Source organism: Pan troglodytes, chromosome 9 (genome assembly GCF_028858775.2).
Source record: "Pan troglodytes isolate AG18354 chromosome 9, NHGRI_mPanTro3-v2.0_pri, whole genome shotgun sequence".
Taxonomy (NCBI): domain Eukaryota; kingdom Metazoa; phylum Chordata; class Mammalia; order Primates; family Hominidae; genus Pan; species Pan troglodytes.
The window spans coordinates 113,330,188-113,357,687 of NC_072407.2; the positions used below are offsets into that span (position 1 = coordinate 113,330,188).

General features: G+C 46.6%; 1 protein-coding gene across 3 annotated transcripts; it reads right to left on the bottom strand.

Moving 5' to 3' along the window:
• On the bottom strand, positions 1–27,500 carry POU2AF1 (POU class 2 homeobox associating factor 1). Of its 3 annotated transcripts, none has more exons than XM_009424138.5 (6): positions 26,858–27,400; positions 10,795–11,050; positions 6,407–6,537; positions 5,502–5,544; positions 5,152–5,417; positions 1–2,282 (listed from the first exon to the last, which is right to left on the bottom strand). In XM_009424138.5, exons 2-6 carry the CDS (start codon positions 10,949–10,951, stop codon positions 1,968–1,970), a joined length of 912 nt encoding a protein of 303 aa, XP_009422413.3. In that variant the 5' UTR covers positions 10,952–11,050; positions 26,858–27,400; the 3' UTR covers positions 1–1,967. The 3 variants fall into 3 exon arrangements, with proteins under 3 accessions (XP_009422413.3, XP_063639468.1, XP_508747.4); XM_063783398.1 differs by lacking the exon at positions 26,858–27,400 and adding an exon at positions 11,449–11,605; XM_508747.8 differs by lacking the exon at positions 10,795–11,050 and having other exon boundaries at positions 26,858–27,500.

Here is a 27,500-nt window from a genome sequence, read left to right on the forward strand (position 1 = left end):
TTTCTCCAGAGTTTTTATTTAAAGTGGGCAAAGAAAATATGTCAAAGAAACTGTCATTTCCCAGAAAAGTCATTTCCCAGAAAAGTCCATGACTTCTACATGGATTCTACCAACTGAAATGTCTGCTTAATAGTGACGATGGTGCTATTAGCAGGTGGGTGAGCCAGTTCCCAAGGTACACGTTCACTATCAAGAGCTAAGCACACCTGCTAACAACTCAGTCTCCTACAAACCTGATGTTTCTCCAGCAAAACAAATTAAAATTAAACCTAATGGTACTTCTGGCTGAGGCTCCAGAAGTCCCCAGGAGGGAGGGTGTTTGAGTGGAGGGGGCCTTGGCTCCACAGAATGGTGGCTTATGGATGCTTTTAAGACACTAAAGAAACCCACATGGTAAAAGGCTGGGTGCGGTGGCTCACGCCTGTAATCCCAGCACTCTGAGAGGCTGAGGCGGGCGGATCATAAGGTCAGGAGTTCGAGACCAGCCTGGCCAACATGGTGAAACCCCGTCTCTACTAAAAATACAAAAATTAGCCGGGCATGGTGGCATGAACCTGTAATCCCAGCTACTCGGGAGGCTGAGGCAGGAGAATCACTTGAACTTGGGAGACAGAGGTGCAGTGAGCCAAGATCGCACCATTGTACTCCAGCCTGGGCAATGGAGTGAGACTCCGTCCCAAAAAAAAACCAAAAAAAAGAAAGAAAGAGAGAGGAAGGAAGGAAGGAAGGAAGGAAGGAAGGAAGGAAGGAAGGAAGGAAGGAAAGAAACAAAACCCACATGGTAGCACTAAGCCTAGGCGAGGACCCATCACCTTTAGGCTTAATGGGGTCTTGGCCTCCACAGCACCAGCAGAGGGCCTAGAGGTGAGACAGAAATGGCCGGCCAAACACACCCTTCACCCTGTTTACAACAGCCCAACTTCCCTTGCACGTATCCTCAAGGAGAGCAGCAAAACCATCTCTTCAAGCAATGCTTTCCTTTAGTTTATTGTTCTTCTTAATAACCAAGTAATCTGGAGCCAAGTCATTCCTCAGCCTTCCTCCTCCCTGCATCAAACTCAAGCTTCCTCCCACACCTCTCTCTCCAACTAAGATGCACAGCCTGTTCCCATCCCTCCTCTGTCCCTCTCTTCGTCACTGGCCTGTCCCCACCCACCCTGATGTTCTTTTCTCCCTGCCACCCACTTCCCACCCCTTACTACTCTGAGCCCCAGGCCTTGAGATTTTGCTGCCTGGACTGTAAATCTGGCCGAGGCTGAGAAGAGCAAACAAAGGAGCAACTGTGGGAACTGACAGCTCAAGGACTCTGGCATCAGGGTAGGCCCTTGGCTGACTTTCTCAGGAGGTGCTGTCAGGGCTGGTCTTCCCGCCAGCCACCACATACGTCTTAAAATTACAGAGGGTGTGAGTGACCCTAAGACGGTTCAGCAGGCACTGGAGGAAGGAGGCCTTTTCCAAGAAATGAAATGTGACAGAAATGAAAGCCCATGGACCACAGACTTGGCAACATTTGACATAAAATGTTATTGCTAAAATCCCTATAATTACCTCCCAAAATGGAACAGAATTGAAAAAAGAAGTAAGAAAGAGAGAAGAAGCGAGGGAGGGAGGGAGGTAAAGAAGGAAAGGGAGAAGGGAAGGAGGGAAGGAAGGGAGGGAGGAAAAGGAAGGAAGGGGTTGGAAAGGGAGAAGGGAAGGAGGGAAGGAAGGGAGGGAGGAAAAGGAAGGAAGGGGTGGGAAAGGAAGAAGGGAGGGAGGGGAAGAATGGAAGGATGGGGGAGAGGGAGGAAGTGAGGGAGGGAGGGGAAGGAAGAAGGGAAGGAAGGTTTACAGGTCTACAATTCTAGCTGTGCATAGAAAGTGTAGTCATGAAATGACTACTCCAAACAAGCATGAACCTGGGGCTCAATTCCAGGCTCATTTTAAAATCCCAGTTTCAGGGAACAGGACTCAGGTGGGAGCCACGCCTAAAAGCCTTCCACAGAGAGAGTGTGGTTAAGCGCATAGGCGTCGCTATCCTCTTCCTCCAAAAGCAGCTTGTCGATGGTCAACGAGCTGGCGGCTCTTCTGGGGTCTTCCATGTCCTGGAGGACTGGCTCTGGGATAGAGATGGGGAGCTGGACAAACTGGGGCCCAGGTAGGGCTGGGGCCGGAGGCTGGTACTGCAGGGTGGAGGTGGGTAGTGTGGAAAGGGGCTGAGGCCACGGGAAATAGGTGAGGGGTGCCTGGTGCTCTGGGCCCTCCAGCGGGGGCCCCACTGCGGGCGTGGCGGAGCTTCTTGTCTGTGACAGGAAAACACGTGACAGAGGGTTAGCAGCCCCAGGAGACCCAGCCACCCATCCTTGCCCTTAGAGGGGTCTCCATCTCCCCCTTCAACTCTGCCCTTTCCTGGTTTCTCACTTCATGGGGCTCCACCTCCTCCTGCTCAAAGTCTTCCCCAAGGGAGGAGCCAGGCTGACTTCAACCGCAGCCCCAACCCTGACCCTTCCTAGCTATATGTCTTTGCTCAGGCCACTTCCTGCTCAGAAGGCTCATTTTTCTCATCTACGAAATAGAATACAAATAGTAATGAACTCATTGGGTTAAGCCAATTAGAGACGATTTTCCAGGTTTCGTTGAATACAAAATTCATTTCTATTTCAGAGATCTTAAAACATTAAAAATATATGCATCTTAAAATCTGTGAAAATACATGTTAAACCACAGCCTGGAAGCTGTATCTGGAAGGTGGCCACTGTCCTGCCCAGACACAAAGACAGTCCGGGCTCCACACAACAGCTTTGGAGGTCCCCTTGGGCCAACACAGCTCCATCACCTCCCACCCCTCTAGTGGTGGCCAGCATGGGGAGGCCTGGCCATCCCCAGATGGGGGAAGCACTGCTTTGTCAGCAAACTTGGCCTTCCTTCCTGCTGCTGCCTGGTGCCTTCCACATCCTCATCGTCCTCTGTCTCTGAGCTGATCTCCATGGCCATCCCACTTATGGGCACCCCCCATGACCCTCCAAGTGTTAGAGTCCTTCTCCTGAATGCTCTGCGAGTCATACCTCTCACCTGCACGGCGACTGCCCTCACAAACCTCAGATCAGGCCTGCAACAGAGGCGGGACCTGGATTCTTACTTTTCTTTCACACTTGAGGAAAGCAGATAGAAGAGGATGCTCTCTGCATGGATTCATGAGAGGGAGGCCAAAATCTCCCCCTACCATCCCTGTCTCCCCTGTCATATATCCCTCCTACTGTCACTGTGTCTTGACAGCAAACTGTTAGAATCATTTAGGGCAGGGCTTTTCTCAACCTCCTGGGGATCTTGTTAGAACGCAGCTTCTGGCACAGGAAGTCTAGAGTGGGGCCTGGGATTTTGCATGTCTAATCAGATCTCAGGGGGACTCCAATGTGGCCAGTCCAGGGACAAGAGTTTGAGTAGCAAGGCTTTAGGGTGTTTTTGCATAGAATGATAGAGCTGGAAATGGTCTCAGAGGCCTTCCAGCCTCCCGAAATCCGGGCTGAGGTGTACACCCCACCACAGCATAATCACTTCCTCTCCTTTGACTTAAGCCAGTGGTCCCCATCCCAGTGTCCTGAAACCAGACAGAATCCGGGAAAGCCTCATGATTCCCAGCTTTTCAAAAATCCAGATGGAAATTCTACATTTCCCAGTCATAAACCTGTAACTATAGGTTTCTTTGCTCGGGAATACAATTACTTCCACTCAGCACACAGCAGGTCTTATCTCTGCTGATCAGGAGTGTGGACTTACAGCTCTAGCCAGCTTTGATGACTTAATTTACAAAATGGCAAAACAAATAAATTAATTCTTAATGAATACTGTTTGTTTGATATACAGAACCTTTCAAAGCAGAAGGTGGGAATGATGAAAGGGGATAAATAACGAAAGGAATCCTTGGTAATGAAATGGGTGGGAGCCATGAGTCCTCCACCCACCACCCTCACCCCAGGCCTCTGACATGGAAATGAGTTGCCTGGGAGAGGTGTTGGATTAACTCCTTCTTATCTATCATCATCCAGGCTCCAAAATTGGTTTGCTGGGTAGGCAGGTGGACCTGGGAGGGAAGGGCTTCTGCAGGCCTTTCATAGAAGGTGCTTGGAGGCAGGGGCAGGTGCATCAGGATGACACTGGACCCTGGAGGGAAATGGAAGAGACAAGGTGGACCAAAGCAAGCACCACCATCGAAGGTGGGCTCTGGGACTGCTCAAGGCCCAGCTCTACTTCCCACGGTTTCCCTGGACTGGAGCTGGATACAGCTGTAACCACAGGTCTTTTTGCCCTTGAATACTTGCAAAATTCGCATTCCTTTAGTCGAACAGGAATCATTAACATAAATCTATTTCCCTTCCTTCCTTCATTCCTGGGGGAAGAGGCTCTTCCTTTCCCATCAAGCCCTTGGTTAATGTTAGCAGATTTTGATATGATGATAACTAATATATATTAGTGGTTTCTGTATGCCAGACACTGTGCTAAGCCCTCCACACTCATTATTTCATTTGATCCTGACAACGACCCTTTTCTTGGTATTCCCATTTTACAGATGAGGACACTGAGGCTCAGAGAGTTTTAAGTCACTAAACCCAGAGTCACATAGCTAGTAAGTGAAGGGACAGGGATTTGAACAAGGCAATCTGACAGTAGAGACAGAACTTTAAAAAATTACCCCACACATGGGTCTGACACCATCAAAAATATCACCTGTTGTTCAGCCTAGAAATCTTCTGTTAAACCCCATTATTAAGTGAACAGTCACTCCCTAAGTTATCTGAATAGAAATGAAAGGCTAGTTCCAACACAAGACCCCATGTAGATCTCGCCTGGTACCACATTCACTAAAAACTTCAACTCAGAACCAAGACTCACTGCTTGCAGGGAAGCTGGGGAGATTTAGAACAGGGAATCAGAGAAGACCTCCCCAGTCCTGAGGAGCAGAAAGTATGACAAGAGAGGCTGCGAGACATCTTTGTGGAAGGTATCTCAGGAAATGAGAATCAGAGCAGGCCTCCATGGAGACCAAGGCGAGCTTTGATGACCTGATTATCTTGAGAATCAATAGCAAGGAAGATCAGGGTCGAGAAGTCAGCTCTGGTTATAAAAGGGTGCACTCAGCATGGGCAGGTGCAGTCCTGCCTTTGTGTGACATACCGTGACATTGGTGATGAGTGGCGGAGAGGCATAGGTCAACACTGAGGAGGGCCCCACCACCGTGTAGCTGGGGCACACGGGCTGCACATACATGTCAGCTGAGTAGGGGCAGCTGACAGCTTCATGGGGCACATACTCGGTGTAAGGTGTCCATGGGGCCAGGGGCTGCAGGGTGGCCGGGGTGGGCTGGGAGAGCCAGCCGGCACACAGGGCACCCTCCTCTGTCACTGCAGACACAGAACCTTCCATGTCCAGGCAGGAAGGACCTGTGGGAAGGAGGAAATTACAGAACTTCAGATGCCACCCAGATGAGAGGCCTGGGGGCCACCCGGGCTACGGGGCACTCTTACCCACTGTGGTGTAGGTCGCCAGGGGCTGATGGGGCAGCACCACCTAGAGAGGAGAGGAGAAGACCAGGGTCAATGTTTAGCCATCGTCAACTGGCCCTGTGCAGAGAACTTGCCCAGAGGGCCTCAGGGCAGGAGAATAGAAGATAGGAATCTCTCTGGTTAGAACAAAACATCCCACCCCGTATCCCAACCATCACCACCTACACTTGAGAGATTTGCGTTTCTATTTAGCAGGAAGTCTGTGCGCTCAGGGAGCTGGTGTCTTCTTCTTCTCAGGGGGAGCCCCCAACTCACACCAGGGTATGCAAGTCATTCGCTCACTCAGGCCTTGACAGTAGCTGTGTTCGGTGGGCCAGCTGAGCCAGCCCCGATCCCTCATCCCAGTTGCTCCACCCTAGCTCTATCCCTGGCAGCCTCCACCAAGGGACCTGCACTCCTTCCTGCCTGATCCTCTTGGTCACCTCCCAAGCCATCTGCCTGCACACACACACATTCTCACACAAACACACACACTCTCTCACACACATACTCTCTCACACACACTCTCACACTCTCACACTCACACTCTCACACACTCACACACTCTCACACACACTCCCTCACACACATACATTCTCACACACTCTGACACACATACACATTCTCTCACACTATCACACACTCACTCCATCACACACAAACACATACACTCACACGCATACACTCACACACACTCCCTCACACACATACACTCTCACACACTGACACACATACACATTCTCACACTGTCACACACTCACACACTCTAACACACATACACACACGCATACACACACTCTCACACACACATACACTCACACTATCTCTGACACACACATTCTCTCTCACACACACACACTCACACTCTCACACACACAAACTCTCACCGCCGTAGGTGCAGGTGCTGCCCCACTGCTGGCGTGGCCTCGCTTCCTCCTCAGCAGTTCCTTCACTGGCTCCTTCACACGGACGCCCTGGTATGGCCGGGCCGGGGCTGGGGCTTGCTCCGGAGCTGTGGCTGTGAAAAGCAATGTCCCTGGAGCCCATGGTCCTTCTCAGACGAGCCCCCACCCCAAAGTGCTCATTTCCTCATGGATCTGCCTGCTCCCCTAAGTCGTGCTTGAACACGGAGAACCACGTGACACTTCCTAGAATGCCTCTCCAGTATTGTCACTCCTCCTACTCCCAAACCTTCTGTGAGTCCCCTGCACCCAGACAACGAAGGCCCAGCTCCTTGTCCTAGAATTGGACAGTCTTCAGAATGAGATCCGAACCCATTTTTCTCACCACTTTGCACACTCCCTACTACACAAACCCTGTCTCCAACCAGAAGGTCTGTCTGTGTTCTCTACGTGTTCCTGCGTGTCTCACCTCCTCATCTGTGGTTGAGGTTTTCCGTGGTCAGAATTCCCTCTCACTTCTTCCAACCTGTTGATTCTTGCTGACACAAGACAAATGCAACCCTCCTGCCTGACCCCTGCAGCCTGAGGAATTTCCACATTCTACAGCCTCTCAAACATTTCCAGATCTGATTAGTACTCATCATAGGTGGCAGTAGAGGACAGCCATAAGAGCAGGGACTCTGAGCCAGATAGCACAGGCCTCAAATCCTGCCCCTGCCACCACCTTCCTGTGTGATCCTGGGCAAGTTACTAAACCTCTCTGTGCCTCTTAATCTTCAGTTTCTTTATCAAAGGAATATTGAGAGAAGTCACTTGATGTGGGAAATTGGTAGAACAGTATATGCCTCAAATAAATTCAGGTACAGGGTAGGCATTCAAAAAAATTCAGTCTATTATGTAATAGTTATTCTTTTTGATGGAAGTGTCTTATACCCACAACTAGATTATAAACGTCTCAAGGTGAGTTATTGTACCTTATTTCTCTATGTCTTCCCAGTGGCATGCCCATGCGTTTTAAGCTCAGTTGATACTTATTGATTAATCGATTGGGTGATTCTTTAAGACACGCTGCCATTTGTCTTCCCTTCACCTCTCCTACACCTTTAGGATGGAGGCAAGTGGCTCCCAGGTTCTCAGTGACTTTCAGGGCATGGGACAATTACCTAAGGGTGATCCATGTACCCTGGGGCCAGACAGTGTCCACCTGCTGCTGAGGGAAGGTTTCCTTCCCCTCTTGCCATCAAAGCCAGGAAACCAAAGCATTGACCCAAATAAGAGCCAGTGCATAGGGCCCTTCCTGGCCTGGGAGAGCAATTGAAAAGCAGCCGTGGCTGGGAAGCAACAAGCTGCCCACCTAGACAGCCTGTGGCCTAGGGGTCCTGGGCTCTCAGAGAGCAGGCCTGGGTCAGCCAAGAAACACTAGACCTTAGGACTTCCACAGGGAGCCCATTATTATCCACCGATAAGGGCCCCAGGGACCTGGGCTCTGAATCAAAGTCCCGGAAGCCTAGGTATCTGTTAAACCCGGATCTGCAGCACTGCCCTGGTTGAACTTTGCTCAGTAAATACCCAGCTGATAAGGTCCCATGCCTGACTCGGCACCAGACCTCCCTCCAGGCTCCAGCCACGAGCAAGGCCTGGCCTTGAAGCCCAGAAGGCAGAGAGAAGCTTGGGCAGAGGCAACAGGAAGTGGGAAATGAGTCCCAGGGGCAGATGTTGGGGGTCAGGAATCCCAGTATCTCAGGTGGACTTTAGACCCATCCTCCAAGGTCCCTCAGCTGGCCAGGTAGCAAATCAACCAGGAAATGATGCAATATACAGGTACAGGTCCTGCTCCAGGAGAGTCTGATTCTAGGGGGCTGATATAGGCCTAGGAATCTGTATGTATAAAAATCTCTCTTGGGAGGCTGAGGTGAGTGGATCACAAGGTCAGGAGAATAAGACCATCCTGACCAACATGGTGAAAGCCCATATCTACTGAAATACAAAAAATTAGCCAGATGTGGTGGCAGGCACCTGTAATCCCAGTTACTTGGGAGGCTGACTCAGGGGAATGGCTTGAACCTGGGAGGTGGAGGTTGCAGTGAGCTGAGATCACACCATTGCACTCCAGCCTGGCAACAGAGAGAGACTCTGTCTCAAAAAAAAAAAAAAATCTGTCCGGTATTTCTGAAAATATACTGGGATTACAACTGCTGATAATCCATTCCTAATTTAACATAAGAATCTCCCGATAACATCCCAATAGGAGATTCATTATCCTTATTTTAACTTCCCCTGTCTGAACAAGAGATCTCTACTGGTATTCATTCATTTTTTCAAATATTTCTAGTGCCTAGGAGTACAGCACTGCACAGGACCCATGCAGCCCCCGCCCACGTGGATCTTGCAGTCTAACGGGGAAGACAAGCAACAAAAGTTACCAGCAGATGAACGCGTCACAACTTGTGAAATTCAGGCTGCTATAGGAGTGTCTAGCAGGGGATGCAGCCTGGTTCTGTGCCCCGGGGCCACCTGTGCACCTCCACCTTTGCTCTGAACACCAATGACAGTAGACTTGAGAACCACACATACCTGTATTCAAATCTGGGCTGTCACTTACTGGTGGAAAGTTCTTAGATTTATTTAATGTCTCTGGGCTTCAATTTCCTCATTTGTAAAACGGGAATAATAATTCTTCTCTCACACAGTGGTTGTGAGGATTAACCAAAATAATACATGGGGAGCTCCAAAGGCCATGTCTGGCATAGGGTAGATGCTCAATACATGTGGTTTTAATTATCTTCCTTCTGGCCATTTCCACCTTCCTTTCGGGGGGATATTATCATGTCAGACAGCTCTTCCTCCTACTGAGGCTAACTTATGGTAACACATGCCATATTTCCCTCCATTACCTTCTAATGAAACTCACATTTCTTAGTCCATTTACAGCTGTCTCATCTATAAAGTGAAGATCATAATGGTATGTATGTTGTAGGGTAATTTAAGATTTGCATGTGAAGTGCTTGGAATAGAGTTTGGCACAGAGCATTTAATACATGTAAGCTCCGATTATCATGAGTATTAGTAGTAATATTCCCTTCCGAAATCTGAGGACAGATACCAGGTGTACCCCTAGGTCTGAAGGGACTTCTCATTCCTTCAGCTATTTCTAAATGACATGGTTTTAGTCTCCCCACCTTCCTTCTGGGTGAGTCACTCTTGCACAAGTTCCATTTGCCACTTTCCCTACTGCTGGGTGGTGCCCAGCGATGACCACAGGCCCCAGGTACAATCTGACGTGTCAGCGAACAGGGCACCTGCCCTGCCACACTCAATTCACTCTTTCTCAGGGTCACCCCATGGCCACGTCAGCATTTTTGGTTTTAATCTTTATGAGTACATAGTCAGTGTATATATTTATGGGGTACACGAGATATTTGGATACGGGCATGCAATGCACACTCATCACATCAGGGTAAATAAAGCACCCATCCCCTCAAGCATTTGTCACCTCTTTGTGTTATAAACAATCCAATTATACTTTTAGTTATTTTTAAGTGTACCATAAATTATTGTTGACTATAGTCACCCTGTTGTGCTATCAAATACTGGATCATATTCATTCTATCTAACTATATTTTTATACCCATAAGTCATCCCCACTCCCACTCACCCTGCTGCCCTTCCCAGCTTCTGGTAGCCATCATTCTACTCTCTATCTCCATGAATTCAATTGTGTGAATTTGTAGTTCCCACATACAAGTGAGAACATGAGAATTGTGTCTTTCTGTGCCTGGCTTATTCCCTTCACGTAACGTCCTCCAGTTCCATCCATGCTGTTGCACACATCAGTTCTGTTCACAACCATATCCTGCAGTTCACACTTGTCTTCAATTGGGTTCTCAGCTATTCCTTAGGCATAAAGTACAGTCTGAGGCATTGTGTACTCAAGAGAAATTTGGGAAATGGGGTTACTTGGGGGGGTCTGAGCACTGTGGTCACCCTCTTAATTCAGCTGAGGAACAAGAAGGGCTCAATCCCATATGCACATATCTCAGACCATCTCAGAGACAGGTGTATGGCTCAGCCCCCTCTTGTTTGCATGTACACTTCTGAGGAAGGGCTCAGAGGCCTCCTGGTCCCAGTCCCTCCCAGGAAGTGGACACACCACACACTTGGCTGGAAAGGGACCAGCTGGCCACTTCCAGGATCTTGTCAAGAGAGGGCTTCCCGCCTCCTACTGTTTCTAAGTCAATGAACAAAGGGCACTTGGTGGAGGTGCTGTGGACAGAGAGTATCACCCTCTAATGTCTGGACTTCCTTGGAACTCAGTGTCAACAGGTGTGCCCTGGCACAACAGACCATATGTGGAGCAATCTCTAAGTCCCCACCTCTTCCTATTGACGTTGCAGGACTCCCACAGCTCCCAAGGGTCTCCTGACTGCCCGGCACGTGTCCACAGCCAGCTGCCAAGGAATTCTGTAACTGACTCCAGCTGAGCAGGTAAGAAGGAGGGTGCTTCTCATAGTGACTTTGCAAAGTGCTCATGAAATATCAGAATCTGAAGCTTCAAGACGATTCCAAAGGAGCCCAACGGCCAAGTGTTTTTGCAAGTTGAAACTTGCAGTTGGTACCTTTCACACCAACCTATGTGCAGCAACAATAAACATTTTTAATTCCACAGTAAACACTGAGCTCCCTACTGCCACCAGCATGAGAACTGAGCCCACAAATACAAATTTGGGAGAGGAAAAAAGTTTGTCTAAAATCACGATTGCCTCACCTTGGGGATCCCGGATCCCTGAATTAACTTCAAAACAACTAAACTGGAATATGTAAAAGAAATATTTTTAACTTTTTAAATAATTTCTTAAAATCATAATAAAAAATCCAAAGAAAATAAACCAGGAGATTGAAATAATAAGATATCAGCAGAGAAGATAGAAGCCCAATTTCCCACAGTAGAGTTCTCCAGAGATTTTAATAAGCTCCCGATTAACTTGTAACTCCAAGTAGTTCACCCTCAAAGCCTGAAGCTTTCTCACCATTAATCCTGTGGTCTGAGGGCCTTTTAAATCTCCCGTAGGTATCCAAGAGTCCATCACGGAGGAAAATCTTTCCACCTTAGCATGAGCCTCTCGGCCCTGATTGGAGATCTCCTTTTTCGGGCTGAGAAGTTCACCATATTGCCTTTCTATACCACTGGAAGTCAAGCCAATGGAGTTTGAGGGGGAAAAAAATCATTTACAGAAAAACCATTAATTTGGCCCCTATAAGGGCTTCCCTTTTCCAAAATGAGCAATGAAACAAAATCTGTAGGTACAAAAAGTCAGCAGAGACTATTTCAGTTCCCCCTGCCACACACCCAGACATGCTCCACATCACAAAAATAAGAGTCCTGCAGCTGCTGTTCCACTGGAGAGTGCAGAGTATGAAAACTCAAGCAAACTGGTCACCTCAGTCAGCACCCTGGCTGCATGTGGACATTTGTGCCTGCTTTGCACCAAGCTAGGAACATATGGAGTGTACTGATTTAAATAAATATGGTGCTCCAGTTCCTTGATGAAAGTATAATAAAATATCACCCAGGAAACATGCAAAATTGTCAGCACTTGTTTATTTAATGGCACCTTGCAAACCACGTTCACACCACAGTGCAGGAGCTGCTCATCTAAGGAGCTAAGATCCTCCTGATGGCTCTGAGCTAAGCAAACACCTAGGGCCTGGTCAATGGTAACTTCTCTTCTGGGGCAACTTTAAGAAAGCCCATGTCAGAAGCCATTCATTCCCTAAAACAGCCTCCAAGGCACCCTTGAGAGAAGGCCCTTCTCCCAGCCATTGTCCTCTTGTGATGTCCCATGAGCTGCCAGGGCCAGGCACCAGGGTGGATAACAGTTAAGAGAGTTGCTCTAATGGCGAGGTGGGCTGCAGGATAAGCATGCATTTCCATCCCACCATCTCACCTACTGAGAGTACTCTCCATTCACAACTGACTGGTTAAACCTCAAATCAGCAAGGCAGCACCACAGTAAGGGATGGAGCAGAGGAGAGGAATGTACCTTTCCTTATTTGATCAAGGCTTGAATCTGGAATTGCCCATCTGATCTAGCATAGGAATAACATGGGAATGATCTGTAGTTAGGCAGCTGGAGGAGGCAAATGGATATCCAGTTGTTTGTTCCTTGATTTAAGCAATATCTAATTTTGGCTTTTCAAGACCAAAGACAGCCTTATGAAAAACATAACTTTTCCTGAGACCATCATGTAAGGACCACTTTCTTGGAGGATGGACTCTTCAGACCCCAGCATTAGTTTTGTATTTGGGGTCAGACCCAACTGCCCAAGTTCCAAGGCTCATGGTGGCCTGGGGTGCAGCCTATGTGAGTGAGGGTAGCCCTAACAATGGATTCATGAGAGACATCACAGCCGGTCAAGAGGAGCTTTCTGGATAATGCTCAGCTTTGCTAACAAATGGCCCTCATGATGCAAGGGATTCCTTTATGAAGGACATTGGAGAAAGGGAGTGGTTGTTAGTATCAAGCCTGAGAAAGAAGTCACTTGGTCAATTTTTTAGGAACTTACCTAAACAACAGGTAAACCTTGTAGCCATACAAGGCCATTTTGCAAGATAAAAGCCCCTAGCCCAGAAGGACATGTGACACACCGTTAATAGTGACACACTGTTGATCACTCTAAGTAATCAATGGAAATGTCTTCTGCTGTTGAATCTTCAAGGAAAAAAAACCCCACTGAGAAGAAATACGATTTTCTCTTTATTTGTAGCAAAACTAATCAAACAATAGGAATTCAAGACTATGGCCAACAAACTTGCCCTGGCTTCTAACTGAAAATGAAGTCACAATAGTCATTGTCACCTTTCACTTTCGTATAAAGAATTCTTTACATTTTCATAGAAGAATTAGCTGGGTGCGGTGGCAGGAGCCTGTAATCTCAGCTACTCAGGAGGCTGAGGCAGGAGAATCACCTGAACCCAGGAGGCAGAGGTTGCAGTGAGCCAAGATCGCACCATTGCACTCCAGCCTGGGCGACAGGAGCGAAACTCCATCTCAAAAAAAAAAAAAAGATTTGTTTACATTTTCATGCAAAGAATTTTGTTTGTACTTGTGGCCCAAGGACTTCTAGAGAACATTAACTCCAGTTGGCTAAAGGATTATTCACATCTTTAACTGAAACACTAATGTGGGTGCTTTTCTTACAGTGACGGTCTGAGTCAAAGTTTTCAAATTTGTTCTTTCCATTCATGGACAATGGCTGATTTTTTTTCCAAACAGGAAGAAAGAAGTTGGGTTTTGGCCAAAGGTTGGACTTGACACACTACAGAAAGGCTTTCCCGCTCATTTACACTATATTTTAGTTGACATTTGTTGTTGTTGTTTAATGTAGGCCAACAAAGAAATCCCATATGCATGTAAACGCAGACTTTCCATTCACTAACATTTGAACTGAGAGGACCCTGCAGCCAGGAATTATAAACACATCACTCATATATCCTGCAATCTGGATGATACCCAGGACAGAGGAGAAAAAGACAGCAGGGGGAGAAAAGTGACTTTAAAGGTGGTTGGAAGACATGAGAGAAAGGGGAACCATGATTGATGTACAATTTGATGTTGCCTGCAAGGCTGCTGGACAGCTGAAGAATAAGTTGTAATATCTTGCTTGGTAGGCTGGGATGTCTGTATCAGATCACAAAGATGGTGGCTGACCTCACGTTCTCTGGTCTGGGTGGAGAAGATAAAGGGACAGTGACATGTGCCCTCCCTGTGTCCTCATTCTAAAAGACTATTCCTTCCCATCAGCCCTGAAGATCTCACTCATCAACCATAGGCAGGTCCCCTGGGAAAGGCTGAACCAGGGTCCAAGGTCGCTGAGAATTTCCCCAGACCTAGGCAAGCCACCAGGACCTAGAAAGAAGAGCCCTGACAACGAGACCCAGGGGACACTCTTAAAGTATGTTGGAGGTGATAGCAGAGGGTTTTTCAGTCTTAGAGCCACAGAGCCCCAGACAAAAGTGGTCTAGGGGCCAAGTGATTCCTACTTAACGGAGGTCATAGCCAACAGGAAATGGACCCCCAGGGCAGTCACAGGGATCCCTCTAGGTTGTATTAGGCTGAAGTCAAGATCCCACTGACCCACAGAAGACCACCCTTCTCCACCAAGCTCAGACCTGAGCATTTACACCCTAAGGCCTCAGGATTACTTGGATTGTCCCTAAACTTCTGGGTGTCCCGCCCCACAACCGCAGGTAGGGGCAGCCAAAGGCCTTGAGTGCGAGAGGTTTCCACGTGGCAGTGGCCCTCTAACCCTTCCCTCACAGGCAAGACTCCCAGGGATCCTTTCCCCGGCGCTCTCCGCACCTTCCACACCACACCTCCCTTCCTCTGAGCCTCCTGCAGATCAGGTCAAGTACAGAAGGCTGTTTGTACCCATTCTCTGCTCCCAGGGACTCAGGTCTGTTGAATGAATGGGTGGTAAAGGTCCATGTGTTTCCTGGTCACATTCTTAACTCTTGGGAGCTCTGAAATCACCACACTCCTATTTGCATGATGTTCCATAGAGATTTTGACACTAATGATTGCAGATAGAGGCTCAGTACAACGTATTCCTCTTCCGCTCCCTTCCTTTACCGAGAAGGAAATTGATGCTCAGAGATGTTCAGTGACTTGCCAAACGACTACACTTGTAAGTAACAGTGTCCTCAACCAAGCCCAGGACCTGTGATTCCAAGTACACTCCACTTCTGCCTCACTGCCTGCCTTGTCTCTGCCCGGGCAAGTCCCTTTTTTTTCTCTGAGCGACACTGCAGGTTAATCATCAAATGATTCCTGGCCCCATCCTAACCTTCCTTGCTCCAGTTAAAGTCTGGGCTTGGACTACCCTGATCCAGTCTCCCTCAATTGCCAATTTCCCCAAGAAATGGTGTTGCCCAGCCAAGAGAGGAGAGATCTGTCCACGAGAACCTTGTCAGCAGCCTTCTCACATGAGGAGTGACGAGAACTGAGAGACCCAAACAATTCCCCGCAAGGTTTTATTTTTGGTATTTTTCGACTGAAATGACAGCGGACAGGTCCACCTGAGAAGGCAGCTGCATCTGCCTGCCTTTTACAGAAACTGGGGTCACCGGAGCAGAAAGGGTTCCCATCTCAGATACATTGTGTCCCAGGGTAGGGGACAAGACCAAGAGACCCCTGGCAGAGCATTCACTGAACAAGTACTTGCTGAGCAGAACAGATGAGGTTCTTGCCCTCTTGGAGCTTACAGTCTAGTCTAGTGGGGTACACAGACTTTAATCAAATAATTGCACAAACAAATTTAGAATTACAAACTGTGACAGAGCTGCATCTGCCTCAGAACTGAAGTGGTTCTGGCTTGTTTGGTTGGTTTCCACCTACACCTGGTTTAATAAGGCTTGAACAAGCAGCAAACTGGGGCCCCAAGTCTGTAGAGACTGTATAGAGGTGAGTGCAAGAGATATGACTGTTGGGTCTCCAGTGCAGAGGGGCTGGTCTGGGGCCAGAGACTCAGGCCTCACCATGAGCAGACCCTTGTCCCAGACACTCTAAGTGGCAGGTCCTGAGTGAATCCTAAGGGTGTGTCACTAGCTGGTCCTATCCTATCTTGGCTGATCGGCCCACCAAGAGAAGAGGAGTCCAGGGAACTCAGATTCTAAGATGGAAATCAGTAGGTTTCAGAGCTTCCATACTGAGTCTCGAGCGTGACTTGCTAAGATCCAAATCTGCAGAGGCTTTTGTGCCAGGCTAGAGCTACCCTTGATGAAGTCATAACCTGCCTCCAACTAAGCGAGGGCCCTCTTCAACTGGGAGAGGAAGAAGGACCCAGTGCAACACTAAAATCCTTGTCATTGAGAAGCAGTGTGGTACAGTTTGGGACTAGACCTAGTTTAGAAAGCCTGTTATGTTGCTTATCACCTGTGTGACTCTTGGCAAATCACTTAACCATTGTGTGCCTCAGTTTCCCCATCTGCAAAATGAAAGTAATAATATCCATCTCAAAGGGTAATCATGAGAACTGTATGAGATTAACACAATGAAACAGCTGGTGCATAATGAGCTCCCAACAAATAGCCCTTTCTGCTTGATCTCAGCCAACAATCCATGGCCCATCTGTCATCAGAGAAGTAGCCTTGGTACAGTGACCCTAACTTGCCTCCATTCAGCTACATCCTGATACTGAATGTCTCTGTCTTCAGCATACCCAGGGCCTTCTGTTGCCTGCCAGGCCTGTCTCTACCTGCCTTCATTATGCTCCTGGAATTAATCCCTCAGGTACCTGGAATCCCCAGGCAGCAAGATACCCCTACTTAGGAGACAGGGAAGCCAATGATGCTGCAGATGGGCTGGTAAAAGACTTCGCTTTCGTACAGCAATCCTAGACAGGAGACGCCAAACCCTGGAAATGGCCTTTTATAAAGATACGATGAGCTGAGCAGAAGACTTCTTTCTTCAGAAGTCACCAGAGGATTAGGTTTGCAGCAGATGTGAGTTTTTAAAGGATGACTTCAGAAATGAAAAACCTTGGATATTTTTGAATGGCAGCGATTAGGTTTGCAGCAGATGTGAGTTTTTAAAGGATGACTTCAGAAATGAAAAACCTTGGATATTTTTGAATGGCAGCGATGAGGTTGCAGACAGAGTATGATGGCATTCCCTTGTCCTGACCTCAGATGCAGCCCCTTAAGGAACCTATATGTATCTCCTAAAGGCCAGGGACACAGCCATGGCTGAGGCTATGTTGTAGATACTCCCTTAAGGGGGCTAGAAACCTAGGAGCACATATCGCATATGGAATAGAAATGTGGCAATGGGCAAGGGAGGGCTCTTCAGTGCCCATAGATGGGAGTTTTATCACCTTGTAGAGCAAAGCAGATTCCTGGATTACATATTTGGCATTGCCTCAAATTTGCTGAGAGTGGGGCATCAGGAAAGAGAAAGGGCCTAAACAGAGCTCCAGACCTACCGTCCCAGACCAGAAGGTGAATGAGGAGAGTCCACCTACCCCAGTGGCCACCCCAATTCTATAGCAAGGCAGTACCATAGTGAGGGATGCAGCAGAGGAAAGGGCTGTCTCTTTCCTTATTAGATCAAGGCTTGAATCTAGAATTGCCCATCTGAGCTAGGATGGGAATAACCTGTGGTTAGGCAGCTGGAGGAGGCAGATGGATATCCGATTTTTTGTTCCTTGATCCAAGCAATATCTAATTTTGGCTTTTCAAGACTAAAGAGCTTTACTGAAAAAACTTAACTTTTCCTGAGACCATCATGTAAGGACCACTTTCTTGGAGAATGGACTCTTCAGATCCCAGCATTAGTTTTGTATTTGGGGTCAGACCCAACTGCCCAAGTTCCAAGGCTCATGGTGGCCTGGGGTGTAGCCTACGCAAGTGAGAGTAGCCCTAACAATGGATTCATGAGAGACATCACGGCCGGTCAAGAGGAGCTTTCTGGATAATGCTCAGCTTTGCTAACCAATGGCCCTCATGATGCAAGGGATTCCTTTATGAAAGACATTGGAGAAGGGGAGTTGTTGTTAGTATCAAGCCTGATAAAGAAGTCACTTGGTCAGTTTTTTAGGAATTTACCCCCTCCTTATTCACAAGAGACCCACAAAGACCGAACACATAGTCTTCACAGCTTCAAAGCTTGATGAAGACCAATGCAATATGTTTCACAGCCACTCACTGCCACTCTCTGTGACCAGCTAGCAGGGATCTTGCTAAAAAGAGGGGTAGATTGGCCAGGTCAGGGGGATCCAGCTGTAACCTGAAGAACCCTGGAATATAGTTATGGTGCCTGCAGGTGCCAACAGAGTGAGAATGGCAGGGAAATGTGGGGGAACATGAGCAATCAGAGCTCCAGATAGCCCCCCAAAACTGCACCATTTTTATTCTTATACTGAAGTTCTACAGTAGATTTGGTTTGAATAAGGGAGTTTGTAACAAAAATGTTAAAGACATCAGCCTGAAATCCTTGGATTTTCTTCCCAGTGCTAATATTTTATGTCCTAAGATACATCTGCACACCCCAGGATCTAAGCAAGAAGTCTGATTACCATCTATTCTTCAGGATCCAAACCCAATGCTATATGTTCCATGACACCTTCCCTGATTCCATCATCCCCACCTTCTGCTGAAGATAATTTATTTCATTGGTTGGTTTCTCTAGCTGGAAATAATTCCATTATTGGATGGATGCCTAGAGGGATGCATACCTGCATGGGATGATGAATAGATGGTTGATTTTCCTTCTATACCTTTCCTTCCTGAATTGGTGTGCCTTTCATCCAACATTAAGACTTGTTTCTATTGTCAACTCTCTTGCCTCTCTTCTTTTCTTTCCTTTCTGTCACCTCAGCATTTCCTAGTCCTGGAAAGTTCTAACAATGTCCTGTAGGCTTGCTGTCTTCCAGTGAAATGTATGGCTCTTTCTAGTGCATTAAAAAGTAATTCAGTTTAAGACTGGTCAAATCCTTTTTTGTCCCAGCACCTGGTCTGAGAATGATTCTGGTTTATAATCTTTTGGTGACCAGCTCTTCCCAGAAAGTGGTACTAATGAAACTGTTACTAAGAAAAGGAGGCCACACATTGTTGTTTCAGTTTTCGGTATCTATTTCTTGCATATTTCAAGTGTCATTCTGCTCACAACTAGATTACAAACACTCAGTCCAATCTTGTGAATTAAAAAAACAAACACGAGTTTGCCAGTCAGTACAAGTCTTGCCTCCACCCTACCTTACAAGGTCGGTAGGAAAATTGTGACGCGAGTTCCAAGTTTGATCACAGAATGGTCAGATTAATCATCAGAAGTAACCATGATCACTAACCCACCACAAGTTACAAGACTGGAGATGTGTGCCCTGCCATTTCACAAGAAATTCAGAACTCAGAGGACATACAAATTGTAATCTAAAATTAGCCGGCATAACCTTTGTCTTCAGAGGTAGATTGTGACAGAATGGAAAAATAATAATAGCAACTAATATTTATTGACTGTTTACTTAATGCCAAGCACAGCAGAAAACCCCTACCACAATCCCATAAGGTAAGAGTCACACCTCTGGTGCATGCCTATAAAGAAATGGTGGCAGAAGGAGGAAAAAGGACTTGCCAGTGTCACACAACCAGTAAGGCATAAACCTAGGACTCAAACTCAGATCTGCCTGCCCCAGAAGCTAAGCTTTAACTACTAAAGGCAAAGAAAGAACAGAAGTGTCACTCTCTAACTCAAAGTTAAACCCTACTCTCTACATCTTACTCTCCACACCCCACCTAAACACACACAAATACACACACACACACACACACACACACAGAGAGAGAGAGAGAGAGAGATACGAAGGAGCAGCCTGACTTTTCCAAAGTCTAGAAAGTTCAGAATCAAGGAAGTGCCACGGAGGCAGAAGCCTTGGCTCCCAGCAAAGGCTGCCTGCTACATCGGGCTGTCTACTAAAACTGCCCAGAAAAGAGTAGGGCTGGGTTATTTGGGGGCAAACTCTAGGTCCTTCTCTGAGCCTTTTATTATAGGTAAAATATCTTCAAACTGTCCCCCAGAGGAGGCCCAGCAGCAAGCAGAGACCTTGTTTTCTTCAACAGGTAAGCTGAAGTAAATGTTAAACAAACAAAATGGGTTCTCATGGTATGAACTACCATCTGCAGGGCTTTTTTTGCCATTGGTCCCTTATCTGACATGGAAGGCCTGTGCTTTTACCAAGAATACTTCCTAAGCACTGTGAGAGAGACAGGCACTGTGGCAGAGAGACAGGCACTGTGGCAGGGAGACAGGACAGCTTAGCAGGCCAACACTTGAGGTCTGTTCACATGAATTTTGCTTTGTAGGAGAGTTACTAACTTAATCTTCATGATTCAGTTTCCTCATCTATAAAATGAACCTTACAACAGAATCTGCTTCATGGAGTTTTTATGAGGATTAAATGAGATAATGCACTCAAAGCATAGTGAAGACTGGCAGTTGTTACACTCAACATCCACCTTCCCTTCCTTTCTAACAGCCCCTGCATTATGGAGGGTGGCAATGTGCCCAGCTAAACAATTATGCTATTCTCCCTTGTAGATAGAAATGGCATCAGATGTCAGCAGAAGTTGTGTGTTGGGAGGGAGAAGGGGCAGCGATCAGGAGGCATGATCTTTTGCTATTCCTTTTTCTTCTTCTTGCTTGTCCGAAGATGTGATGCTCACAGATGTAATGGCTGGAGTTAAAATGGCAACTATGAAAAAAATCTTGAGGACAAGAGCCACATGCCAAGGATGGCAGATTAGAAAGAAAAAAGGAGCCTGGGATGATGTTGGCACTGTGAGACTCCATAAGATCCTGAACACCCTACTGTGGACTTCTTTTATGTGAGAGAAAGGACACCACTGTCTTACTTAAATCTACGTTATTTCAGGTCTCTTCACCAGCAATCAAATGTAATCCAAACTGATCCAACAGAACATTTTGTATACTGCATAGCACCAAATAAGTTCTCCATTCCCCAGAGATGTTTGTTTATCACTGTTAAAAGGATTGAGCATTCTTCTGCTCTTAGCAATGCCCAAAGGTTTATTAGAAGCCATCCATTTCAACCTCCAGGTCAGCAGTTCTCAGCCTTCTCACCTGGGAGCCATTTGCAGCTCTCCTTCAATGCCCAAGACAATTTAATCAGAAGCTCTAGGTTGAGATCCAGGCATCTGTGTTTCTTAAATCTCCTCAGAGCATTCCAGTGTGTAGCCAAGGTATAAAAACACTGCCCTAAGCAGATAGAAGAATCCCATCTATTAAATTAAGGACTTCTGATTTTAAACTTTTATTTATTTTTTGTATGAACACTCAGGAAAACTCAGCAATTAGAGCTGGCAAAGAACCTCAATCAAGTTCAATCTCCAGGAAAATTAGCCAGGAAAAGGCAAGTTCCATTCCAGCACTAGAACATTTGAGACCCAAAGTGGTTAGGTGGCTTGCTTAAGGTCTCTCATCTAATTATCTGTAGAATGGAAAGTAAAACCCCTGGCTCCTGCCTACAAGTGCTTTGTCCCCAGTATCAAACAAGCGGGACAAGAGGGTTTCAGAGAAGGCCTCCCCATCCCAGGTAGGCTCACTTTTGTCAAGCAGTTCTACAAAAATGAGAAAACTAGAGTGTTACTAAGCATTTCATAAAGGTGAGAATTATGTTAATGTTCATAATCAATTAGCCAACTTTGGTTTGGTTGGCTCAGAAGAAGAAATAGGTGGACATCTTCATTAAGTGGGAAGATAAACTACTTTAGAAAGATGTCAAAGGGGGAAAAAACACTTTGTAATGGGAGAGTTAAAAGCAAATATTTATAAGACTTCTTTATGAATTAAATGTCCACACATTTAATGAACAGCTGTAGGCAAATTTGATTTTTTTTTTTTTTTTTTTTTGGTTCCTCATGAAAGAACAGAATCTCAAGTGTGAATTGGGAGAGAGCTTTCAAAACTTCTGAGTCAGTAACTTTGGGGACAAATCTGGCATTTTCTTTAGTAAATAAATATAAGGGGCAGGAAGTAAAATATCCATCAAGAACATCATCTGCTCTTTTACCAATTAAATCTGTGTATTTGGTTGATGTTTGTCCTTTATTTCACCTCCAGACGGTGCATGTGAATTTGTGTCTCTCTTTTGGATTCTACTTGCCCTTAACAGCAAGAACTGCTTAATTGGCCAGGCGTGGTGGTTCACACCTGTAATCCCAGCACTTTGGGAGGCCAAGGCAGGTGGATCACTCGAGGTCAGGAGTTCGAGACCAGCCTGGCCAACATAGTGAAACTCCATCTCCAATGAAAATGCAAAATTAGCTGGGCATTGTGGCACGTGCCTGTAATCTCAGCTACACAGGAGGCTGAGGCAGGAGAATCACTTGAATTTGGAGGCAGAGGTTGCAGTGAGCTGATCTTGCACCACTACATTGCAGCCTGGGTGACACAGCAAGACTCTAGCTCAAAAAAAGAACTGCTGAATCAATGGAATCAACTTGGTAAGAAGTAAAGGTGCTCACTAGGCTTATTAAATAAGCAAAGGTTGTAACATAGAATAGAAATATTAGAGGTTGTCCAGAAACCTAAATTACCTCTCATTGTAAGTTGTGCTTTAATTTATGTAGGAGATAGGCTTCCAAAAATTATATGCATAGTACACATTTTACTTATCTTTAACTGCCTCCCAAACAATACTGGCTCTTTAGTGGAACCCTAGAGTACATCTGAAGAGCAGAGTTCTATGTTGATGAGAATTTTAAGGCCTTAATTTTTCTGTTTGCTAAATCTCTGCTCTGTTCAAGTTGTCTGAAAGCAAAGGCATATCCATGACATAATAATCTGATACGAATTATTTCCTTTTCCAAGGCCAAGTCCACAGGACACCAAGACAATCAGCCAGTCCAAAGAAAATCAGTCAAGCCTGCCTTTCATTAGCATGTAGATTGTTCCCTAATACAAACAACAACAATAAAAAGCAACTGTCCAATTTGTTCACTTTCTAACAAATGGAGTTCAGTTTATTATACACAGTTCTATCACTTTTAAGGAAGAAATTCAATCAAATCAGTTTGGGGCATTGTACAAATTATTTAATGAATTGGCTGCAAGTTTTATTTCCCATTGGTGTTGGCAATGTACAACCCCAGGATACTGAGTATCTTTTTTTTTTTTTTTTTTTTTTTGAGACAGAGTCTCGCTCTGTACCCCAGGCTGGAGTGCAGTGGCACGATCTCGGCTCACTGCAAGCTCCGCCTCCCGGGTTCATGCCATTCTCCTGCCTCAGCCTCCCGAGTAGCTGGGACTACAGGCGCCTGCCACCACACCCCCAGCTAATTTTTTTGTATTTTTAGTAGAGACGGGGTTTCACCATGTTAGCCAGGATGGTCTCGATCTCCTGACCTCGTGATCTGCCCGCCTTGGCCTCCCAAAGTGCTGGGATTACAGGCGCCCGCCACGGCACCTGGCCTGATACTGAGTATCTTAAGGAAATGAATGCCTGAAGAACCAAGCAAATCATCTCAGACCAGAGGTTGGCAATGTTTTTCTATTATAAGCCAGAGAGAAAATATTTTAGGCTTTGTATGCTGCACAGTCTCTGTCACAACTACTCAACTCTGCAAAAGCAGCCCTAGACAATATTCAAATGATAGACATAGCTGTGTTCCAATAAAACTTTATTTACAAATGGAGTGGCAGGCCTGATTTGGCACAGAGGCCATAGTTTGCAGACCACTATTTTAGACCCTTGGAAAATTTTGCAATATCCTATCACCCAAGAATATTTAGACTGTGGCTTTTTAACTATTCTAATCAAAGTGTCGAAAAGAATATATGAATTTAACATAACACTGATCACTCAAGATGGGCCCACAGGAGGTTTCCAGGACGGAAGGTACTAACTCACCCCTACCACTACTTATCAGGAAACTTGCTATCATTTTACCTACATTCTCTACTTTAATTCTCACAAAAACCTTGGGGGGCAGACATTAGAATCCCCACTTCCCAGATAAGGAAATGAATGGAAATTTCCTTCTCGCAAAGAAAGAACTAAGTTGCACAGGCAACTTTCAGACCTGTCTCCCTCCAAGGTTCCTGCTATTTCCACTACACTGTTACTAGCTGGGAAGGGATGGTAATTCTTCACATCTGCACCTGACCAGCAGGTCCAAGTCCAGAACCCAGGGAGAGAATCTACAGATGGAGTGACTTCTTCATCCAATTGGCCCATCAAGCAAATCTCAAATCCATTGGTTGGGGCTTGAAGATTTCTACTTCTCTGTGCCAGCAGTTATGGGCTTTGTCACGTTATGCTCTAATCTTAACCAAAAGCCGGGGTTCACATTTAGTCCACAAACTAGGGTCATGGGCTAGGTAGGGAGGAGGTAACATTCACAAAGTGAATGTTTTCTTAACCCTTTCCAGAACCCCATAGTACAGTCATTTCAGCTCATGCCTTGAGGGTGTTTTCTGAAAAAAGAAAGTGCCCTTTCAGCACTCTTGGTGTCTGATTTCAAACCCTGCCCTTCCATCGGGTGACTCTAAGTGGGCTGACATGCTGCCCTGTTTTTACTGATTTTCCCACACGGTTTAGTCACCCAGGTGCCCTCTATACCACAGGCTAAGGGGGTGGGTCCAGAGCCCAGGGTCTCTCCTACTTTTCCTTTAAGGCTTAAAGGACAATTCAAGATAATTTTGATTTGTGTTCATCTGAACATGTGGAAACATTCACCCCAGTTATTCCATTGATGAGCTTACAATGTGGTCTCCCTTACAATGGAGTTTTGATCTATCTGACTGGTCTCCAGGGTGTGAGCAAGAAGCATGCCCTCCAGCATCCCCTTTAAAAAATTTGGGGGACAGGTGCAGTGCCTCACACCTGTTTGGGAGGTCAAAGCGGGTGGATCACTTGAGTCCAGGAGTTCGAGACCAGGCTGAACAACATAGTAAAACACCATCTCTACTAAAAATACAAAAAAAAAAAAAAACAGCTGGGTGTGGTGGCGGGCACCTGTAGTCCCAGCTACTAGGGAGGGTGAGGCGAGAGAATCACTTGAACCCAGGAGGCAGAGGTTGCAGTGAGCCGAGATCGCGCCACTGCACTCCAGCCTGGGCAACAGAGCAACACTCTGTCTCAAAAAACAAACAAACAAACAAAAAAAGTCTGTTCATCTCTTAGAAGGAATTAGAAATGAAAAAATGTACTACGGAACCAAGAGGGGAGAATATGGCAGATGGTGAATGCAGGGAAGCAACTCATATCTCAGAGGCTGATGCAGACAGAGCAATGAACATGACTTCGGTGGCACCTCACTTACTAAGGATAGATCCTCAGTGTGGATATGATTTTTACCCCCACTTAACATACAAAAAACCTAAGGATTGAGAAAAAGGAAAGTGACTTGCTCATAGAAGGTAGGAGCTGAGGCAAAACTCCTTCCAGGGGCTCACACAAAAATCAAATGATTCAGCCCTGAGTGAAAGGGCACACAGATGCTTAGGAGCCCCCAGTAAAAAGATGAATGCCCACCTGCTCTCATCCACAGAGCACTCACAACAGGGTCAGCTGCCATTGTCCCAGAAAGGATAGGCTGCCGCTGCTCCATCGCCTGTTGGGAAGAGTTGCGTGCCAACAATTCTTGAATATTCCTAGTTATCTTGGAAGGAGTCCATAACTCTCAAACCCAAATTAAAGCTCATTTCTCTTTATTTCTTTAAAAAATTGACCTTTTGATATCAAACAATGGTGGGTCTTCACAACCTGAGAAATTTTGAAATCACTCTTCTGTGTTACTTGTTAATCAGCTTAATTCCAGAGAAATTTACATAAGACATAAAGCAAACAATAAATTGGTGATGACAGTGTCACATTTTAATCAATGAAGTTATATTTTCCGAACTTTAGTGGATCCAATCGAGTATCTTTCCATAAAATAAAAACATTCCCTAATATATCTTCTTCTGTAAATCTAGATTCTCTTATATTAAGCTTGCTTGAGGCACAGCATACTTAAATTAATTAAAAGGAATTTTAAGGAACCAAGAATCTTTAAGAGAAAGACAGAGCAATTTTTGGTCATTCTTCTTGCTTGAGGAAGTATAGAACTAGCCCCAATAAGGTTCAACTCTCAGAAGCTGATGAGTTGACGCTGTTTACCTCGTGAAAAGAATGTTGTAAATAATCTGTATTATTTCAGTTATTAGTAAGGTAAGTCGCTGTTTGATCCACATAAAGGAAAATAAAGTTCACAATTGTTCCATCCAACTCCGGGGATAAAAATCAAGGCCAAAGATAAACCCACTGCATCCTTTGCAGTGGGATGGACAAGCCTTGTCACAGAAGGGGAAAAAGAATGACGAAAGGCAAGACAGTGGAGCGAGTGAGGACACGCTTCACCAAGCCAGGTCTCCACTCCTCCCAGGGTATCCACAGGAACAAGTCACGCCCTGGCAGAAAGCTAAGTCACTCAGCTAGAAACAGGCCCAGGGAATTCAACAGAAGGCTGAAGAGCCACTGCTTATGGAAATAAAGCCCCTCCTGTAAAGAACTGCATGGCTTTTCCCTCCCAACCCCAAACCCATCCCACATCTGGCTTTTGTTGTGTGAATCATAAACTGCCCTTTCTTCACCACAGTGATTCATGCACAGAAGCGGAGGTACCCTGAGCCGTCCCACCTGGGAACACTAGTTCGTTCCCCTCCAGCCTGGAAAATCAGCATCACCTCTGACAGGCTGGTTTCTCCACCAGGCTCCATCCCGCCCACCTCCCCCCTCCCTGCTCCGGGGCTTGGAACCCAGACCCCCTCCCCCCGTGGCCCCATCACCTCCACCACCAGCTCCCCAATTCCAGGCCAAGCTGTGATCGCCCTGCCCCGCTGGCACTCGCTTGGGTCTGACAGCCACAGCCAAACCACTTACGTTTTTGCCAGAGCATGGCCTGTGACAGGATGTTGCCTTTTCTCTTTGAAGCCGACAGTTTGGCTTCTTTAATGTGAGACCGGGGTGTGTTTTCCTCCAGTGGAGCCACCGCTTGAGCTGAGGCTGTTTCCTGGGCTTTTTAAAGGCCTGGGTTCCCGCTGCGTGGGCCGCGTCATCACATCCTCCCACCTCAGGCACGGGTGCAACGTTTCTGCAGCCAGGCCGCCTGTCACCCCACTGTGCGCGCCCCAGCGGCCCCGGCCCAGAGTGCTCCACACTCGGAGCTAGCCAGCTGGGACAGAGCAACAGCGCAGCGCGGGCGGCCACGGCCTGCACCGGCCCCGCGGGGACCTGCTGTGTGTGGGTGTGAAGGTGGTGTGGGGCAAGCTGTGGGAACCCCGTGTCAAGCCCTCCCCAGGCCAGTGATGAGCCCAAAAGCTCCTCTGGAAAACGTTGATCTTTGCACGGCGCCCATGCAGGCTTCCAGGCCACCAGGGCTTGGGCAGGACTCAGCCCGCCATGGGCGCCTGCTCAGCGGGAAATGCGATTCCCAGGGGTCACTGGTTCTCAACTGGGAGGAAACACCTGTCATCTCTTCAAGCCTCAGTAAACAACCTCCTCATTCTTTTAATATTGCTTTTCT